The sequence below is a fragment of the Gopherus evgoodei genome, chromosome 7 (assembly GCF_007399415.2).
Source record: "Gopherus evgoodei ecotype Sinaloan lineage chromosome 7, rGopEvg1_v1.p, whole genome shotgun sequence".
Classification (NCBI taxonomy): domain Eukaryota; kingdom Metazoa; phylum Chordata; order Testudines; family Testudinidae; genus Gopherus; species Gopherus evgoodei.
Window position 1 is genome coordinate 35,501,854 of NC_044328.1, and position 19,078 is coordinate 35,520,931.

The following is a 19,078-nucleotide window of genomic DNA, read 5'->3' on the forward strand; positions in this document are numbered from 1 at the left end:
CTCACAACCGATTTCTGATGTGTGGCTTCTTAACAGTTTGTCCTGGGGTCGGTACTCATGCTCCTGAACCACTCCAGGCAGCTTGACAGGAGGATTTGATAATGTTATACATCAGCTTTAATACTCGTGTGTCAAAAGAGAAGGCTAAGGTGTCAGCAGACACACCCACAATGGAAGACAGAGATTTGAAACATAGGACAGACTTGTAACACTGAAAGACAATTTATAAGATGACAGGGTGAGCTACATTGGTCTCTGATGGGAACTGTAATAGCTCCATGCTTTGTGATAGCAGTTGTGTACTTGGTGCCTTGTACAGAGAAGGTAGTGAGCTACGTACCCTGGGATTGCCTCTTCAAAACATGGTTGTAATGTTCAGTAGCAAGAGCCAGTGTAACAAGTGCCAAAACAACCTAGGGTGGGATTTTCAAAAGTGTTCAGCATTCGCCCAACTTTGGTCTCATGGGAATTAATGGGAAAACTGCCATTAACGTCAACAGGGGCAGAGTTAAACTCATGGTCAACTTTTGAAAATCCCACCCCAAAGGAAACTAGGGCTTGGGTTCCAGCGTTTGTATTCCACTTCCACTCCCCAAGGGAGAGGCTGTACCTATAGGTGCAGTAAGTCTGTGTTCTTATTTATCCATTCTGGTTAACACTCCAGTAGCCCTGTTTCCATATTTGGGAACTCTGCCAAGAGAAGGAATATTGCCTTTATTTCAAACAACAGAATGACATTTCTGATAATCATTAATGACTATTTAACTGTTCAGTCACAGATTCTCATTATAAAACTCTTTAGCCATGTAAAGAGCATACTAGAACCTTTGACCACCCAACTAACTGAAGAACTACTTTGTGGTGATTGGAATGGCTTCTGAGAGGCTGGTGGAAAGGGTGAATGGAAGCAGAGGTTCAATAGAGAAAATTATCCTTCATGGTGGCTGTTAGCTCTGCAGGCTTATTGGACTTCACAGCTGGGGAAGCCAGTTGTGATTCTTTGTTAGGAAAAAAATCTCTTTAAGTGGTCATGGAAAACTTCTGTGGGAATTCTCTGGCCCTTTCCTCTTGGCACGGGACTACTGCCCAGCTGTTAAGAAGGACAACAGGAGTATATTTTCCATGCTTAGGGAGCACTCAAGACATCCTAATGTAGGAAAGCTTCTTTTCTGGCTCATGTTATATTTCTCAAGTTAGTCAGAGAGCTGTTCGTAACATTTACTGGTTACTGCTTCTCAAGTAGCGATAAGAAGTGTAACCTTTGTTTTACATTTTACATAGACATAATCTCAATAACCAAATTAATTTCTTTAGGTTTGGCTCTCTGCTGTGGTTACAGATAAATTAGTTTAGTGGGGAACTGTGAATCATAGAATGAAAGACTTTATTTAAAATAGAATAGTTGGTTAAAGCAAACAGGAATTACGATGAAACTATACGCTGCAGTTATATTCACATTCCAAGATGAAAGAGTTCATCCAGAGGCGATCAGTCCATGGATAAGAAGAATGGGTGTCTAATCCTTCCATTAACCATACCATGATGGTAAATGAGTGCGCTAGTTTAAAAGTCAGTGTGCTACCCTTTTTTATAATCACTTAATTAATTAGCATTAAATCTGCTTTTTACCATATCTATATTTCTACTATCATAATTAAAATACCTTCTATTCTCTCATGGGCTGTTTAATATGAAACAGTATCTTTAATTAACATCTGCATAAATGCCATTCCAATAACTATCACTGTAGATAATATGCTTCCAAAACATTCACATTACATCTAAAACTTCTGTTAAAATCAGTTAGAACCAAACATGTTTACAACATGACCCGTGGTTATGTCTTAAGTTACCTCTGAGCTATATCACTTTATTTCACCCGCAATTTACCAGGCCTCATTATCTTCAAGACTAAATTTAAGTTCTCTACTTACATTTTAGTACAATTCTATTTAACATAAACAAACATCACTTTTACAGGTGACAGAAGCAAATGTCAGGCATGAATGTCTCTTAGGAGGAGGCATCAGGAATGCACCTGTCTGTTAGGAAAGGACCATGAATTACACATGGCCAAAGATATCAAAGGGAAAATATAGAGAAACCAACCTAATGCTGGTATAACGTCTGCTTGCAGCACAGGCACTGGTGAGAATTTGACGGGACTGATATTTTTCTAGAAGATAAGCTCTGGTTCAAACAGGAATCAATTCTGTGGGAAGTGCTATGGCCTATATTACACAGGAAGCCAGACTAGATGATTACAACGATCACATCTTTGATTATTTTTTTGGAATATGTTAAGAAAATTTTTAAAGTAATATACCTACATTAAATAGTCTAGGCTCCTTAGTATGTGGGTGAAACCCCTTCTTTTTACAAGCAGAAACTTCAAGCATGCCAGCATCAGTAAGTCTGAAGATCCCAGTGCTGGAAAGCAAAGAACAAAACTGACTTAAGGTTTGTAGCATTAAAAGAACTTGGTTCAAACAAGCATTAGTCAGTCAGTCAAACACAAACTACTGGGTTCAATAAAGAGTAAGTGGGTGAAACTTAATGGTTTCTGATGCACAGGAAACAGATAAGATAATAAAATGGTCCTTTCTGGCATTAAAAGCTATGAGTCTATGACGTAGAAAATATCCTGCCAGATACAGCTGATCTATACTCTGCTTTGAGTCTTTATTACTAGTAAAAAAGAAATTCTACAACAGAACAAAGAGCCACCAGACTACCAATCAATTCACTTTGATTAATGTTCCTAAAACTGAATAAAAAATAGAACATCAGAAATACAAGTGGAGGGGCTGGTCCTATATAAACTCTTACTCAATGATTAGTTCCTACCTCACATGAGTGGGTACATGAGTACTCCTTTGAGTACTGAGTTAGAAACATTGTTACACAGGGCTTTGGGCCCATCATTTCACATTTGATGTACAAACTTCTGCTGAAGGCTATTACTTTTGTTAGTCTGAGGAGAATAATGAAAGACCAATTCTTATCCCCTGCCCAAAGCCCATGCAGATCGGCCCTACTACATATACTGGAGGGGCAGGGAAAGGGGGAGAAACAGAATCCTGCCTACCCTCCACTACCCAGGTCATGGCACAGCCATGTTCCAGGTTGTTACTGCCACTTCTAGACCACAGGAGCCATCATAGCCAGCAATGCTTTTTGTACGGGGCAATTTTGCACAGGGGTTCCAGAGAGCTATACCTTTGCCACACATAGAGGGTATGTGGAGACAGAATGTGTATGCTGCTTGTATTCCTTTAGCCACGATGAATAAAGATAACATGCAGCTCCTGGCTAAAACTGCATTGCTGGTGATTACATACATGTGTATTTTTTTAATCATGGTCACACTTAAGATTCTATTTATAAACTGTTTATAAAGGGTTAATAACAGATTAATCAATGTTACAGACATGAGTAAGACATGCAATAGATGTTAAAGCATAGCAGTAGAAGGTATTATAGATGTTTAAAAGCCATGATTACTAGCAATTTATTGACCTGCTCCATATGGCCATTTTTAAAAGCATGTAGGCATTGCTCCATTCAGCATTTCCTAAGGGTTAGATTCACAAGGGGGACATATGTGCCTATAGAGGAAGTTAAGTACCTAAGTTCAACATCTAGGTGCCACTGTCATTCACAAAACCACCACTGACTTGAAGGCACCTTCATTTCTGTTGGTAGGCACATGCCAAGCCTCCTAAATCCTGAAGCCACTCACAAGCTGCTCATGCATGAGCCCTGGCTGGCGGGATTCTCAAACTAGGTGTCCTCCTGCCTCTCTCACTTGCAGGGCCCGATTCAGTAGGTGTACTACAATATACTCAACCTGCACAAAAGACAGCCAGGAATTTTCAGGGTTTGCTGGCGTACACGGGTGCCCCAGAATGCCCCATAGCCCAGAGGTTAAGTTACTCCCCTGGGATGTGGGAGACCCAGGTTGCAATCCCCACTCTGCCTGATTTGGAGCAGGAACTTGAACCCAGCTCTACCACCTCAGAAGTGAGGGCCCTAAACGTCACGTTATTCTGAGGCAAGTATCACTCAATGGCTCCTGTTGGAGCGGTTACACTTTGTCTAAATAATTACATGTTTATTGGAGCAGGGACTTGAAATTTACTGACCAAAATCCCAGGTGTGTGCCCTATCATTGGGATATATAGTCTCAATCTCTTGCACTCATGCTGCCTCTAAAGGAGACCTGGAATACCAAATAACTTGGTTAGGACATGCACTTGGAACATAGGAGACCTACAGGCATCAGGCAGAGCAGGGATTAGAAAACAGGTCTCCCACTTTCCAAGTGAATGGTGGGTATGAACTATCATCAGCGAGGGAAGGAAGGTTCATTACTCTTGGGCATCTAACTCCAGGAGAGGGGTCAAGCCTGTGAAGCTGGAGCACAGACAGGAGCCTCTGGCACCCAAGAGCACATATACTCTGCAGTTAGCCACTTGTGGCTGGCCTGTGCCAGCTGACTCAGGCTCCTGGAGCTTGGGCTAAGGGGCTGTTTAATTGTGGTGTAGAAGTTTGGGCTCAGGCTACAGCCCAGGCTCTAGGAACCTGTGAGGTAGGAGAGTCCCAGAGCCTGGGCTGAAGCCTGAGCTCAAACATCTACACTGTACTTAAACAGCATCTTAGCCCAAGCCCTGTCGGCACAGGCCAGCTGCAGGTGGATCTGGGCCCTGAGCCCTGCCCTTTCTTTTGTATTTCACTCCTGGGTGTCTTAGGTGGCTCACAGTTCAGTTTTCTGGCTTCTGAGATTCCCTTTCTTAATGCCTAATTTGCCCCCCGAGGAGCCTGGATATCCAACTTGGGTGTGTGAATTCCACTAGGGGGTCAGGTACCATGGAGTTACACGTTGCAACACTCAGCATTGCAATGCCTAAGCCCCATGTGAATCCAGACCTTAGGCCTTGTAATGCCGAGAGAAGCAATGCTAACATACCTTTACAAATTTGGCCTGTAAAAAATGTACTTTAAACAGCTTTGAGTAATTTATTTGTACTTTATAAACCATTGGTAAAACTGAACCTCAATATAAAGTGTGACTTATCTCTAACCTCCCATAGCTTCAGTGTTTTTCATTAACAAGCTAAAAAACCTACACCATCCACCTTCTTCACTAAGGAGAGTGCAGTTTGGATTCTGTGAGACACCTGACAAGGAGATCCATGAAGTCTAGAACTACCACAGTCAAATGCAGTCACGTCTACCAAGTGGAGTGGAGCATCAACATTTACAGAATTTTAAAATTAAATAGGAGATAAAGTGAAGTCAAATAACATTGCACACACAGGCTCACTGGAATGCAAGCCTAGCTCAATTTAGAACACAAGGGAAAAAACCACAACCTTTTTATCTCCTTCACCTTAGTTGACATTCAGATGCTGTTTTGCAGGTGATCTGATTTTGAGATAGCAGGCTGGGAGAGACAGCTAAACATTACTTAGAAAAAAGAGAACTCACTCATTATGTTTTGGTGAACAAACAATTGCAATAGCCTCTGGTAACATTAGCTGATAAGAACAATGAGTATGAAGATCAACACTGGATAAGAATGCTGTTTGTGTTGGATGCGTCTACAAAAAGAAAGGGAAAGCTCTGCATAGTGAAAGTATTTCTTAGTCAAGTCAAGGTCAAAAATCCATTCAAGAAGAAACAGGATTTTGTAACAAAAGAAAGTGTTAGCATTTCCCCTAGATTCAGTTTTTATTATTTGCTACTAATCCTTAACTTTTCCATGGCACAACACACCTCTGAGAATAACTTTCATGAATGATTCAGCAATCCAAAGCTAAATGCTACACTGTCAGGAGTAAATCTCTAATACTATGTGTATGAAGTCGTACAAAAACAATTTTAAACTCTTCTGATTATCAGACTAATGTTCTTATTGAAAGGAAACAAATCTAGATTGAAAAGGCATGTGTGAATATAACAAGATGGCAGACAGAGAGCAAAGGACTTAAATTAATTGTCCAAAATCCCTATAAGTGGGATCATACACCAACCACATCAAGTAGAAAGTAAAAATTAGAACATAATTGAAAGTAACTCTCATTAGAAGGTAAAAAGTGAATTAACACATATAAGAAAATGGAAGCATGAAGCAGGTTGAAATTTTACATGGTGTTCACATTACATAACTGTCTCTGGTTCCAATGCAAACATGGATTTAATATGAAATTGACAGAGCTGGGTGGCCTCAGTAAACCATTTTCATGTCCCATGAAAATTTTCAAGTTAAAAAAAATAGAAAAAAATCCTGACCCAAATCAGGACCAAAAATTGAAATCTCAAAAATGTTTAAGACCTGAAACTCATTAAAATTATTCAGTTCAATTCAATTGAAATATTTTGTTTTAATATTTCAAAATGTTTTGTTTCCATTTAACAATTTTACACTATAAATAAAAGATTTTAAACAAAAAGTTACTCCAAAAGGAAAATTTGAACTTTTCTTAGAAAAAGTCAAAGTGCGATGTTTCAAAAAACTTCATAAAACTTTGATTTAAATTTTTTTTCAAAATTGGAAATTCATCAGAACTGACCATTCTCCAAGAAGTTTCAGTTTTGACAATTCAGCATTTTCCAATAACAACAAAAGTATAGTCAAAAAATTCCAGAGCAGATATACAAATTGGTGATTTATACATCTGGGGTGCACTTCTGATCTCAGATGCTCTGGCTTTCAGAGGAGCTATTCCTGATTTACAGTGGTATAGGTGAGATCAGAATCAGGCCCCTGAACTCCAAGAGGTCAGGCATTACATCACCATTTATGATCTTAGTCATTAATGTACTAAGTCTTGGAAGTTCACTTTTGAGTTGATTTACTCATTTCCACAGATATTTATGCTTAATGTTTCATTTTATATTTCACGGACTACAAGATTAGCCAAATTTGCAATAGAAAAAAAAAATCTAAGGGCCTGTCTACATCAGAAAGTTGCAGCGCTGGTGAGGGAGTTACAGCGCTGCAACTTAGGAGGTGTACACATCTGCAGGGCACCACCAGCGCTGCAACTCCCTGTTTGCAGCGCTGGCTGTACTCCCGTTTTGTCTCGGGTGTAGAGGATCCAGCGCTGGTGATCCAGCGCTGGTAATCAAGTATAGACACTTACCAGCGCTTTTCTTGACCTCCGTGGAATAAGCAGGTATCCCAGCATACCTGAGGAAGCCTCTGGTAATCAAGCTGGTCTCCTTCCCCGGCTTGCTCTCGCGTTCCCCGAACCCCGACCAAGCAGGTCTCCTTCCCTGAGGTTTGCTGGGTGGTTCCGGGAACGCGAGAGCAAACCACGGCGAAGCTGGTCTCCTTTCCCGGTTTGCTCTCTCGTTCCCCGAACCCCCGAGCAAGCAGGTCTCCTTCCCTGCGGTTTGCAGGGTGGTTCGGGGAACGCGAGAGCAAACCGCGGCGAAGCTGGTCTCCTTTCCCGGTTTGCTCTCTCGTTCCCCGAACCCCGAGCAAGCAGGTCTCCTTCCCTGCGGTTTGCAGGGTGGTTCGGGGAACGCGAGAGCAAACCGCGGCGAAGCTGGTCTCCTTCCCCGGTTTGCTCTCTCGTTCCCCGAACCCCGAGCAAGCAGGTCTCCTTCCCTGAGGTTTGCTGGGTGGTTCCGGGAACGCGAGAGCAAACCGCGGCGAAGCTGGTCTCCTTTCCCGGTTTGCTCTCTCGTTCCCCGAACCCCGAGCAAGCAGGTCTCCTTCCCTGCGGTTTGCAGGGTGGTTCGGGGAACGCGAGAGCAAACCGCAGCGAAGCTGGTCTCCTTTCCCGGTTTGCTCTCTCGTTCCCCGAACCCCCGAGCAAGCAGGTCTCCTTCCCTGCGGTTTGCAGGGTGGTTCGGGGAACGCGAGAGCAAACCGCGGCGAAGCTGGTCTCCTTTCCCGGTTTGCTCTCTCGTTCCCCGAACCCCCCTTGAAGCCGCCCAACAGCGCTGCAGTGTGGCCACATCTAACACCACTTGCAGCGCTGGTTGCTGTAAGTGTGGCCACTCTGCAGCGCTGGCCCTATACAGCTGTACTAATACAGCTGTAACAACCAGCGCTGCAAAATTTTAGATGTAGACATGGCCTAAGAGATATTCTAACAAAACAGAGCCTCAAGTTTCTTTTGCATGCAGGTTTCTTTTTGTCATGTTTGCTATCTTAAAAAAAATCATCTTCACTACTGATTTTTTAAAAAAATTATGTAACATACTGTCAAGTACTCTGCTTCTTAATATTTATTTCACAACTCTTCTTCTCACGATGCCTGGAATAAACTCACAATGCTCAAAACTACTTGATCCAAACTCTGCAGATTGAAAACCTGCAAGTAATGGTTTTAGTAACAGGGTGTCTCTAACACAAATGGGCCAAATTCTGCACTGAATTCTAACTTGTACACATTAGGATTTTAAATGGCTGTCCGTCACTGTAGCAGCTGAGTGAATTCCATATAAAATCAATAGCAAAGTCCTCGTGGACTTTATGAAGTCTCTGTCTATTTTCCTTTTGCGGATACATGTCAGAAATGTAAATGGTATTGAATGAGGTGTACGTAAGACAGAATTTTGGGACAAATTCTGCCAATAGACAGACAGCTCCTATTGTCTTAAATAGAAGTTGCACAGGCAAAACTGGGCCCACTGTATCAAAGAAGCACTTTACAGTTTCCTAGAAATAAAGAATAGCTTGTATCAGTGGATGACATTTATGTCAAATCATGTCACCAGCACAAAAACTGAGAGAGAAAATTAGCTTAAATCATGCAAATTATTTCTTTAAACTGGGGTTTCCAGTGCTGGTTCTGTATATCCTATCTAGCCAATAGAGAGAAGTCAACATCCACAAGGCATACATACATGGATCCACCCCAAAGTGAGGAGATTGTGTTGATCCTGAATGCTGAATAATTCTTCCACATTCTCCATGTCGCAATAATCTGGTCCTGCAGACTGCTTTGGCACTATTACATGGGTAATAGTAAATTCATTATGTGTCTGTAAAAGATAACTTGAATTAATGGTCTTCTAATGAACAAATGTCAAACATGAATCAAAGGAGAAAAAGGGTCAGATCCTCAGCTGCTATAAGTTGCAGTAGCTCCACTGAGTTTAATTAAACTATGCCAGTTTACACCAGCTAAGGATCTGGCCAGCATTTCATCACAGCAATAGACAGAGAAGCAACAAACATATTTGAAATGTGTATACACAGAAAAATGTTAAAAGGAGAGATGATGTCTGTTAAGAATGAAAGCAAGAGAGTTAAAAATACGATTACTTCCTTTGAAGCTTGGAAACCCAACATGCTTCCCTGTTTTTAATATTCTTGGGTTTTATGTGTGTCTAATGCACTTTGAACTTCTTTGTACTTGCCTGTCTGTGCATCAGCATCAGTGGTGCTATCCCCCCTGCTCTGGGAGCAATCTGATAATTAAGTACTGCTGCAAAGTTAGCTAATTGACCACTAAACATTATCTAGGATATAGGCAAAAACAAACAGCAGTGATTTTTGTTTTATTTGCCAACAGTGGTGGATCTTTTTTTAAGAATTTGATAACACCCACTAACATTTTTAATATCCAGTTTTCTTGTAACTAAACCTCATGTTGTTTGACGAATACCGGGGAATGTTCTTGAAAAATCCTGTAGTGGAGGTTAATTTTACATCTTACCAACAGTAGATGACCACAATAACTATGGAAACTTAAGATCAAGTAGGTCTGTAATAATGCAAACAGCAGACCACAATTCAATAAAATAATCTTATGGATTTGTACGATTATTTTATAAAGGTAATTACATTACACACAGAGGGCTTGTCTCTACTACTGCTTAAGCCAATGTATGTTATGTCACTCAGAAGTTTGAAAAAAGCCACCCACCTGAGTGACACTCTCCTACCAACACAGATTCCACCTCTCGTTGAGGGGGAGTAATTATGCCGATGGGAGAGCGCTCTCCCGTCGACACAATGTATCTTCACCAGACGTGCTTCAGCAGTGCAGTTGCATCAATGCAGCTTTGCCAATGTAGCACGGTAGTGTAGACTACCCCTTGCACTTCAGATCTGCATTTGCTTTGGTATCAGTTCATTACAGGAAAATACAGTACTATCAAAAGTGCCTTCCCCATACAAATGTGAAGGTTCAACTGTACCAGTTTTCCACAGAGAATTCCACATGTCTCTATTCCTCTTACTGTATTTGCCTCCGCTAGCAGCAGAAATTTGTGACAAAGATCTGTGGGTAAAACTACACCTCGGAGTGCTTCAGCCACTTGATCTAATAAACAAGGAGAAAGGGCATTTATAATTTAGTCTTCAGTGCAAAATTTTCTAAGGTAGCAGGTTTACACAGTTAAAGAACAACTGAACTGACTTACATAGGGAGTGCCATACCTGCCACAAAGAAATTTTGGTTCAGAATAATATAGAACTTTACAGAGCACAGCCTTTCTTCTATTAGATGTACATCAAAGAATACAAAATGTTAACTGGCTTGCATTCACTAAGGCAGTGAACTAGCACTACTTCCTGGTCCAAATTTTCAGAAGAACTCTAAAAATGCAACCACAGTGGACCTGGTCCTGCTCCTACAGTAATTGGGCCTGATGTCTGCAGGCCTAGCTATTTGAACTTGTAGGTGTGAAATGGGTAATCTCAGATGTATGTATCCATTTTAGGTGAGAAAACAAAGGGTAATGCACAGACACACACATATTCCAGGAACATTTGGCCCTCCATGTCAGAGAAAGCTACAATGAAATAAACACCTGCAGGTCGATATCATATAGTATGTTAGGAGAGGAAAAGGAGCATTACAACCCAACTGAACACTTACTCTGAATAGTGCTTAAAGTGGCTGCTGGCTTTAAGGCCTGGTTTACTGGAGGAGACTGTCCAGCAGAAACAGAGGCATCACTTTTACTGGCTTTCTCAGAAATTGCAGTAGATAAGGAGTTATTCTGATGCATAGAAATGCAAGACAACACACTTCCATCAATCTGCTCAGACATAACCATATTCTCTCTAATTTTCTGATCTCGGGCTAGTTCTTGCTTCTTAAGCTGATTTTCAAAGAACTGAAACTGCTCTGTTTCCAGCTGCTGTTGTCGCATCTGTGCAATTCTCTTCTTTTCTGCTTCTATCAACCTCTGCTGCTCCAGTTTCTTTAAGAATTCAGCTTTACATTTGTTCTGCAATGTATGTAAATAAAGTGGTCAGGTCCTTTTGACAATGTTAAAAGTGTCACAAAATGGTGAGGGGAAAGCAAACTGATTAACTAGTTATTATCAGACAATAATGACACTGTTTGGAATACGTTAGCCACACAGCTCAATACAGTTGTGCCCACAGAAGAGCTCTAAAATAATAAACATGATGTACTTAGGGATAGAGGCCAGAGATCTCCCACTTTTCACACCTCTGATACATTATGCATTTACCTCAGTATTAACAGTATTTGCCATTGACCTACTTACATTTTAGCAGAAATAATTAGTCTAAAAAAAGTCAGTTTTGAATGGGGGGGAGTAAAGGGAGGAGGCACAAACAAGCCTTTATCATCAAGGACACATTTATCTTCAGGTGGATTTCACAGCACAGTTCTCTCTCTGGCACCTTCTCCTGCCCTTTTCCATTCTTCACTTCAATTTCCCTTGGGCTGCTTCCATGAAACCTAGGGTATGACTACACTTAAACCACTGCACAGACCCTCACTACAATGAAAGGAGGATTCTCCCATCGCTGAAGTTAATCCACCTCCCCAAGAGGCAGTTGCTATGTTGAAGGATGAATTCTTCCACTGACTAGTACTGTCTACACCAGGTGATAAGTCGTCATAGCTATGCCACTCGGGGGTGTGGAGCTATGCCAACATAAGTTTTCAATGGAGATCAACCCTTAACCTTGCATTGTATGGATTTTTCCACACTACTTATTGTTCTGTCTCGGTCACGCAGGTCCTCACTGCACTTGCATCTGCCCCCAGCTCCCCAACACCAACTGTTATTCCACAAACTGCAGGGAACCTTCATGTTCCAACATTCCTTCCCCACTTCTGTTAAAGAGACAGCAACACAAACTTTCAGAAGCAAGTTAAAATATAGATACTTAATCAATAACCAACAAACAAAACAAAATAAAACCTCACAAACAAATCATAAATGGGAACTTGGATTCTTGTTCCAAATTCCAGGAGAAACATTATAGAAGAAAGAACAATGTTCCTTACTTGCTCTACCTCTTTCCATTACAAGATTTTGAACTACAAATCCTACTCTCAGGTACGTCTACACTACAGGATTATTCCGATTTTACATAAACCGATTTTGTAAAACAGATTGTATAAAGTCAAGTGCACGCGGCCACACAAAGCACATTAATTCGGCGGTGTGCGTCCCTGTACCGAGGCTAGCGTCGATTTCCGGAGCGTTGCACTGTGGGTAGCTATCTGGTAGCTATCCCACAGTTCCCGCAGTCTCCCCCGCCCCTTGGAATTCTGGGTTGAGATCCCAGTGCCTGATGGGGCAAAAAACATTGTCGCGGGGGGTTCTGGGTACAGCCTCACCCCTCCCTCCGTGAAAGCAGCAGATAACCGTTTCGCGCCTTTTTTCCTGGGTGAACTGTGCAAACGCCATAGCACAGCAAGCATGGACCCTGCTCAGATCAAGACCGCAATCGTGGACGTTGTAAACACTTCATGCATTCTCGTGCAGTCTATGCTGAACAAAGACCTGCAAAGCCAGGCCAGAAGGCGGCGGCTACGGCACAGTGGTGATGAGAGTGATAAGGATATTGGACACAGAATTCTCTCAAACCGTGGGCCCCTGCGCTTTGGAGATCCTGGTGGTAATGGGGCAGGTTCTAGCCATTGAACGCCGATTTTGGACCCAGGAAACAAGCACAGACTGGTGGGACTGCATAGTTTTGCAGGTTTGGGATGATTTGCAGTGGCTGCAAAACTTTTGCGTGCATAAGGGCACTTTCATGGAACTTTGTGACTTGCTTTCCCCTGCCCTGAAACGCCATAATACCAAGATGAGAGCAGCCCTTACAGTTGAGAAGCGAGTGGCAATAGCCCTCTGGAAGCTTGCAAAGCCAGACAGCTACTGGTCAGTCGGGAATCAATTTGGAGTGGGAAAATCTACTGTCGGGGCTGCTGTGATGCAAGCAGCCAAAGTAATCATTAAGCTGCTGCTAAGAAAGGTTGTGACTCTGGGAAACGTGCAGGTCATAGTGGATGGCTTTGCTGCAATGGGATTCCTTAACTTTGGGGGGGTGGTGACAGATGGAACCCATATTCCTATCTTGGCACCGGAGCACCAGGGCACCCACTACGTAAACCGCAAGGGGTACTTTTCAATGGTGCTGCAAGCACTGGTGGATCACAAGGGACGTTTCACCAACATCCACGTGGGATGGCCAGGAACGGTTCATGATGCTTGCGTCTTCAGGAACACTACTCTGTTTAAATGGCTGCAGTAAGGGAATTACTTCCCAGACCAGAAAATAACAGTTGGGGATGTTGAAATGCCTGTAGTTATCCTGGGTTACCCAGTCTACCCCTTGATGCCATGGCTCATGAAGCCATACACAGGCAGCCTGGACAGTAGTCAGGAGCTGTTCAACTACAGGCTGAGCAAGTGCAGGACGGTGGTAGAATGTGCATTTGGCTGTTTAAAGGCGCGCTGGCATACATTACTGACTCGCTCAGACCTCAGCCAAACCAATGTCCCCATTGTTATTGCTGCTTGCTGTGTGCTCCACAATCTCTGTGAGAGTAAGGGGGAGACCTTTATGGCGGGGTGGGAGGCTGAGGCAAATCACCTGGCCGCTGATTACACGCAGCCAGACACCAGGGCGATTAGAAGAGCACACCAGGAAGCGGTGCGCATCAGAGAAGCTTTGAAAACGAGTTTCATCATGGGCCAGGGTACGGTGTGACTGTTGTGTTTTTCTCCCCTTGACAACCCCCCCCGATTGACACATTCCCTGCAAGCAACCCACCCTCCCCCTTCGATTACAGCTTGCTTAAGGAAATAGAGTCACTATCGTTTAAAAATCATGTATTCTTTATTAAAAAGTCATTATAAAAAGAGGGAGAGAACTGACAAGGTATCCCAGTGTGGTCTGGGAGGAGGATAGGAGGGAAGGAAAAGGCCACTAAAAATATTTCAAAGTAATGACAGCCTTTTGGTTGGGCTGTCCATGGGGATGGAGTGGGCGGGTGCACGAAGCCTTCCCCCACGCATTCTTACACATCTGGGTGAGGAAGCTATGGAACATGGTGAGTGGTGAGGGTGGTTACACAGGGGCTGCAGCGGCACTCTGTGACCCTACTGCTGTTCCTGAAGCTCCACCAGACGTCAGAGGATGTTAGTTTGACCACGCAGCAGCCCCAGCGTTGCATCCCACCACCGCTGATCTTCCTGCCTACACCTCTGATCTTCTTGCCGCCACCTCTCCTCACATTCGTCCCTCCTCTTCTCACGTTCACTGGCATCTTTCCTGTACTTTGCTACCATGTCCTTCCACTCCTTCAGATGAGCTCTTTCATTGCAGGTTACTTCCATGATTTCCGAGAACATTTCATCTCACATCTTTTTTTTCTTCCACCTTATCTGAGAGACTTCGGGATGGAGTAGGGAGGCTTGAAAAATTTGCAGCTGCATGAGGGAGGGGAAAAGGGAGAGAAGTATTTAAAAAGATACATTTTACAGAACAATGGTTATACTCTTTCACAGTGAACAACATTATTCACCTTACATAGCACATGTGATTTCACTACAAGGTCGCATTTTGCATCTTAATATTGAGTGCCTGCGGCTCTGGTGTTACAGATCTCACAGACACAGGTCCAGGCAGCAGAATTCAGTTTGCATGCAGCCATGGTAAGCCATTGTCTTTCGGCTTCTGCAGTCTTCATATAAACAGTGCCCTCCTTTCCCAAATACCAAATAAATCCCGTTCAGTGCTGCTTCTTTCCTGTTAACATGCAGCAGCAGAAAACACCCCCCAATCCAATCCTCTGGGATGATCGCTTTACCCCTCCCCCCACCACGTGGCTGGTATCATGGAAGATCCCTGCTAGCCAAACGCAAAACAGCTCAGTGCCATTCCCCTCCCCCTCCCCCATTTGGCTACCGGCAAGGAAGGATTTCTTTTAAGCCACAGGCAAACAGCTCAGTAAGAATGGCCATCTCTGTCCCCTTAATTAAATTCCTGAATTTCAATCAGGTTACCAGGAACGATATCACTCTCCTGAGGATAACACAGCGTGATAAAGAACGGATGTTGCTTGAATGCCAGCAATCACTGGGACCACATGCAGCTAGGCTTTGTCATGCGATGATACCAGACTACTTGCTACATGCATGGCGTGGTAAAGTGTCCTACCATGGTGGATGGAATAAGGCTGCTTTGCCCAGAAACCTTCTGCAAAGGCTTTTGGAGTACCTCCAGGAGAGCTTCATGGAGATGTCCCTGGAGGATTTCCACTCCATCCCCAGACATGTTAACAAACTTTTCCAATAACTGTACTGGCTGCGAATGCATCCCAAGTCCTCAGGGCAAATCAATCATTAAAAAACGCTTGCTTTTAAACTATGTTTTATATTTACAAAGGTACACTCACCAGAGTTCACTTCCATGGCTTCATTGTCTGTGCTAGTGGCTTGGGAGGGCTGGGAGGGTAATTCCATCTGGGTGAGAAAAAGCTCCTGGCTGTTGGGGAGAATGGAGTGCTGTGTGCTCTCTGCAAGTCTGTCCTCCTCTTCATCTTCCCCGTCCGCAGAATCCTCAGGCATGGCTGAGGTTACCACTCCCACCTCGGAATCCACGGACAGGCGTGGGGTAGTGGTGGCGGACCCCCCCCTAGAATTGCATGCAGCTCAGCGTAGAAGTGGCATGTTTTCGGCCCTGCCCTGGACCTTCCGTCTGCTTCTTTGGTTTTCTGGTAGGCTTGTCTGAGCTCCTTAACTTTCACTCTTCACAGCACTGAGTCCCTCGTGTGGCCTTTCTCCATCATGGCCTTGGAAATTTTTTCAAATGTTTTTTCATTTCGTCTTTTGGAACGGAGTTCTGTTAGTACTGAATCCTCTCCCTGTATAGCGATCAGATCCAGTACCTCCTGTGCGGTCCATGTGGAGCTCTCTTTTGATTCTCAGGAGACTGCACTGTTACCTGTGCTGATGAGCTCTGCGTGGTCACCTGTGGTGGTGAGCTCTCCATGCTGGCCAAACAGGAAATGAAATTCAAAAGTTCGCAGGGCTTTTCCTGTCTATCTGGCCACTGCATCCGAGTTCAGATTGCTGTCCAGAGCGGTCACAGTGGTGCACTGTGGGATACCGCCCGGAGGCCAATACCGTCGATTTGCGGCCACACTAACCCTAATCCGATATGGTAATACCGATTTCAGCGCTACTCCTCTCGTCGGGGAGGAGTACAGAAACCGGTTTAAAGAGCCCTTTATATCGATATAAAGGGCCTCCTTGTGTGAACGGGTGCAGTGTTAAATCGGTTTAACTCTGCTAAAATCGGTATAAACACATAGTGTAGACCAGGTTTCAGTGACTTTATAACACAAAGTGGGAATATGACTATCAGCCCTTAATAGTTACTTAAACACACTCATGAGTCGACCAGAACCTAGCCTATCTTTGTACCTTTCATAATGCCTAGATGGATGTCAGAGTTCATGGGAATACTAGTTGTGTTGTGGTCTAATTTTGCTTTTTCTTCAGGGAAAAGGAGCTGATTCAAATACTCATTAGTACAGTATCTGACTTTATCAAATAAAATAGTATTAACCAAACTGTACCAAACTGCAATAGAGGCTTTTTCTACAATAGATAAAGACAGCCAGACATTAAGCATTTCTATTAAGTAAATACTAAAATATTTACATATTTATTTCTAAATAACCACACATATACATCACTTATTTTCAAATAAACTGCTTTATTAGCAGTTCAAAAGACGTAGTTTCTAATAGTGCATAAACAATTGTAAAATTTTGAGGTTTTGCTCATATAACTGCTTTATTTGAATTTTGATTACGTAATATTTATAACTACCTGATTAAATAAGCAAATATTCATATGAATAATGCTTTAAAAATTAAATGTGAATTCAGATAAGACTTACTTTGTCTTGCATATATTCTTGGTATTCTGCATTATATTTCTTCAAAAGATCCTTCTTCAATTCATCTGTCCTTGGAAACGCAACCTCTTTCAGTTTCTTTTGGGTTTGGGGATAGGGGGAAAGGGGAGGAGAAATAAAAAAAAAATTAAACTGATTTCCTGCCTTCGAAACAAAAACAAAGAATTAGCTGGGAAGGAAAACCAGCTGGAAGGCAGATTTAAAAAGTCAATCATTTCAAAACAAAGTTAAAAATACTAATTACAGGCATATCAAACATATAAGGCCATGTTCGTACCTGTTATCAATTGGCACAGTCCATTGAAGCTATGCCAGTTTACACCAACTGAGATCTGGCCAACAGATTTCTTATAGAAAAGGAAAATCACTTTTCCAACCAGTCTGAGGCACAAATGACATTTGACAAATGGCATTACTGGCTCAGGTGAAATTTGTTTCTAGGTTTCAGATCAGCTTTGGCCCAGATCCTGCAACGAGCTGCCTGGGATGAGCCTAGATGGGACTCTACTCAGATATAGGGTTCTGCTTGTGGAGAGTTCACCACAGGAATGGGGTCTTTGATATTATGTTTCAAGACCTTAATTTAAAGTACTTAAGAATGTACTTAATCCCATGATTAACAGAATTGAAGCACATGCTTGGTCACCTCTCCTGAATGCTTTTCTGACTCAAGGCCCAAGGCAGAATAAGAATTGGAAGAAAATTATGTGAACCAAGCCTCAAAAGGAACCTTATTAAAAGTATTAAACTTACAAAGATAGACCTCAATCACATGGCACTTTATATACACTTGCTTAGTTTTACTCACATAAGTACTTGTATTGAGTTCAATAGCTTGGGCCCATAATTACTGGGGTGTTTAATAATTCAAACAAACTGGAAAATTTAACATCAGTGCAGCATTTTGCCAAATGAATCTGAGTATATACAAATCAGTGCATTGCCCCCTTCTGGAATCACTTGGAATGCACTGCGGAATGGCAGCATGAGGCACAAGGTTCTGCTACAAGAGACAGTTTTCCATATTTCAGTGAATATTAATGGATAATTTCAGGTGTTTTAAATTAAGGAGGGAACTAATTAAAAAATCCATCCATTAATTAAAGCAATGATGAAACCAATATAGTACTGTGGAGACTGGGGGAAAAATTAAAAGGAAACGGAGTACATATTTTAGTGTTAAAGAAAGCAGAAAATACTTTGGCTTATCAGCACATTAAGCAGACAATATACAGTTCACTAATAATTCCAAATGTCCCTCCGGCATTCAGAGGTCAAGCTAGTTTCTACTGAAGTCAAGGGTCATTCACTTAAATGGAAGCAGGATGGGATCCTAAATGCTTTTAAATTAAGGTATTTAAAATATATGAATCCTTTAGAAACGGATTTAACAAAGTGTCAGACAATCCGTATACTATTGGCTCTGTTCAGTGCTACCAATTAATTCACATTTTAGGAGTTGCAATTAGAATCCCAGCAATGACCAGGTGACTAAATTGAAATGAAACTTTGTTGCTAATGGAGCTAGTTATAAGAATTTAGTCTTGGTAGGCTGAGTTGGTTCCGAATGTATCTGTTAGTTCTGGGGAAAGAACAATTCAGCTACTGAGAGAGCAATTTGAGAAATGCCAGGAAAAAGCAAACCTACCTTCATGATATCCTGTTTTTCTGGTACTGCACATTGCTGATAGTCTCGGTGACCGGGAAGCTTTTCTACAAATAAACTAGAAAATTAAACATACACATTTTCCCCCTTATTAGCCAAAGGGAGATCCACAACAGCTTTTATGTTGGGAAGAAAACAAGTTTTGCATATCACAGATGTTGAACATTGCATTCCAATTTGATTTATAGCAGTTTTCTATGCTTTCACAGGTTTAAACCATGTCACTGAAATTACAGCACAAA

General features: G+C 42.3%; 1 protein-coding gene across 5 annotated transcripts in view; it reads right to left on the reverse strand.

Moving 5' to 3' along the window:
* STAMBPL1 (STAM binding protein like 1) overlaps positions 1-19,078 on the reverse strand; it is a 42,707-nt gene that overhangs the window by 2,433 nt on the left and 21,196 nt on the right. The window contains exons 4-11 of one of the 5 annotated variants that reach the window (XM_030570818.1): positions 18,819-18,894; positions 17,153-17,248; positions 10,848-11,202; positions 10,165-10,289; positions 8,866-9,003; positions 5,491-5,603; positions 2,331-2,430; positions 611-690 (exon numbers count right to left, since the gene is read on the reverse strand). In XM_030570818.1, coding sequence (XP_030426678.1) covers positions 640-690; positions 2,331-2,430; positions 5,491-5,603; positions 8,866-9,003; positions 10,165-10,289; positions 10,848-11,202; positions 17,153-17,248; positions 18,819-18,894 — 1,054 coding nt within the window. In that variant the 3' untranslated portion in view covers positions 611-639. Of the gene's footprint in view, positions 1-610; positions 691-2,330; positions 2,431-5,490; positions 5,604-8,865; positions 9,004-10,164; positions 10,290-10,847; positions 11,203-17,152; positions 17,249-18,818; positions 18,895-19,078 lie in introns of those variants that run through there. The other 4 variants (XM_030570819.1, XM_030570817.1, XR_004001375.1 and 1 more) reach the window with 4 other exon arrangements.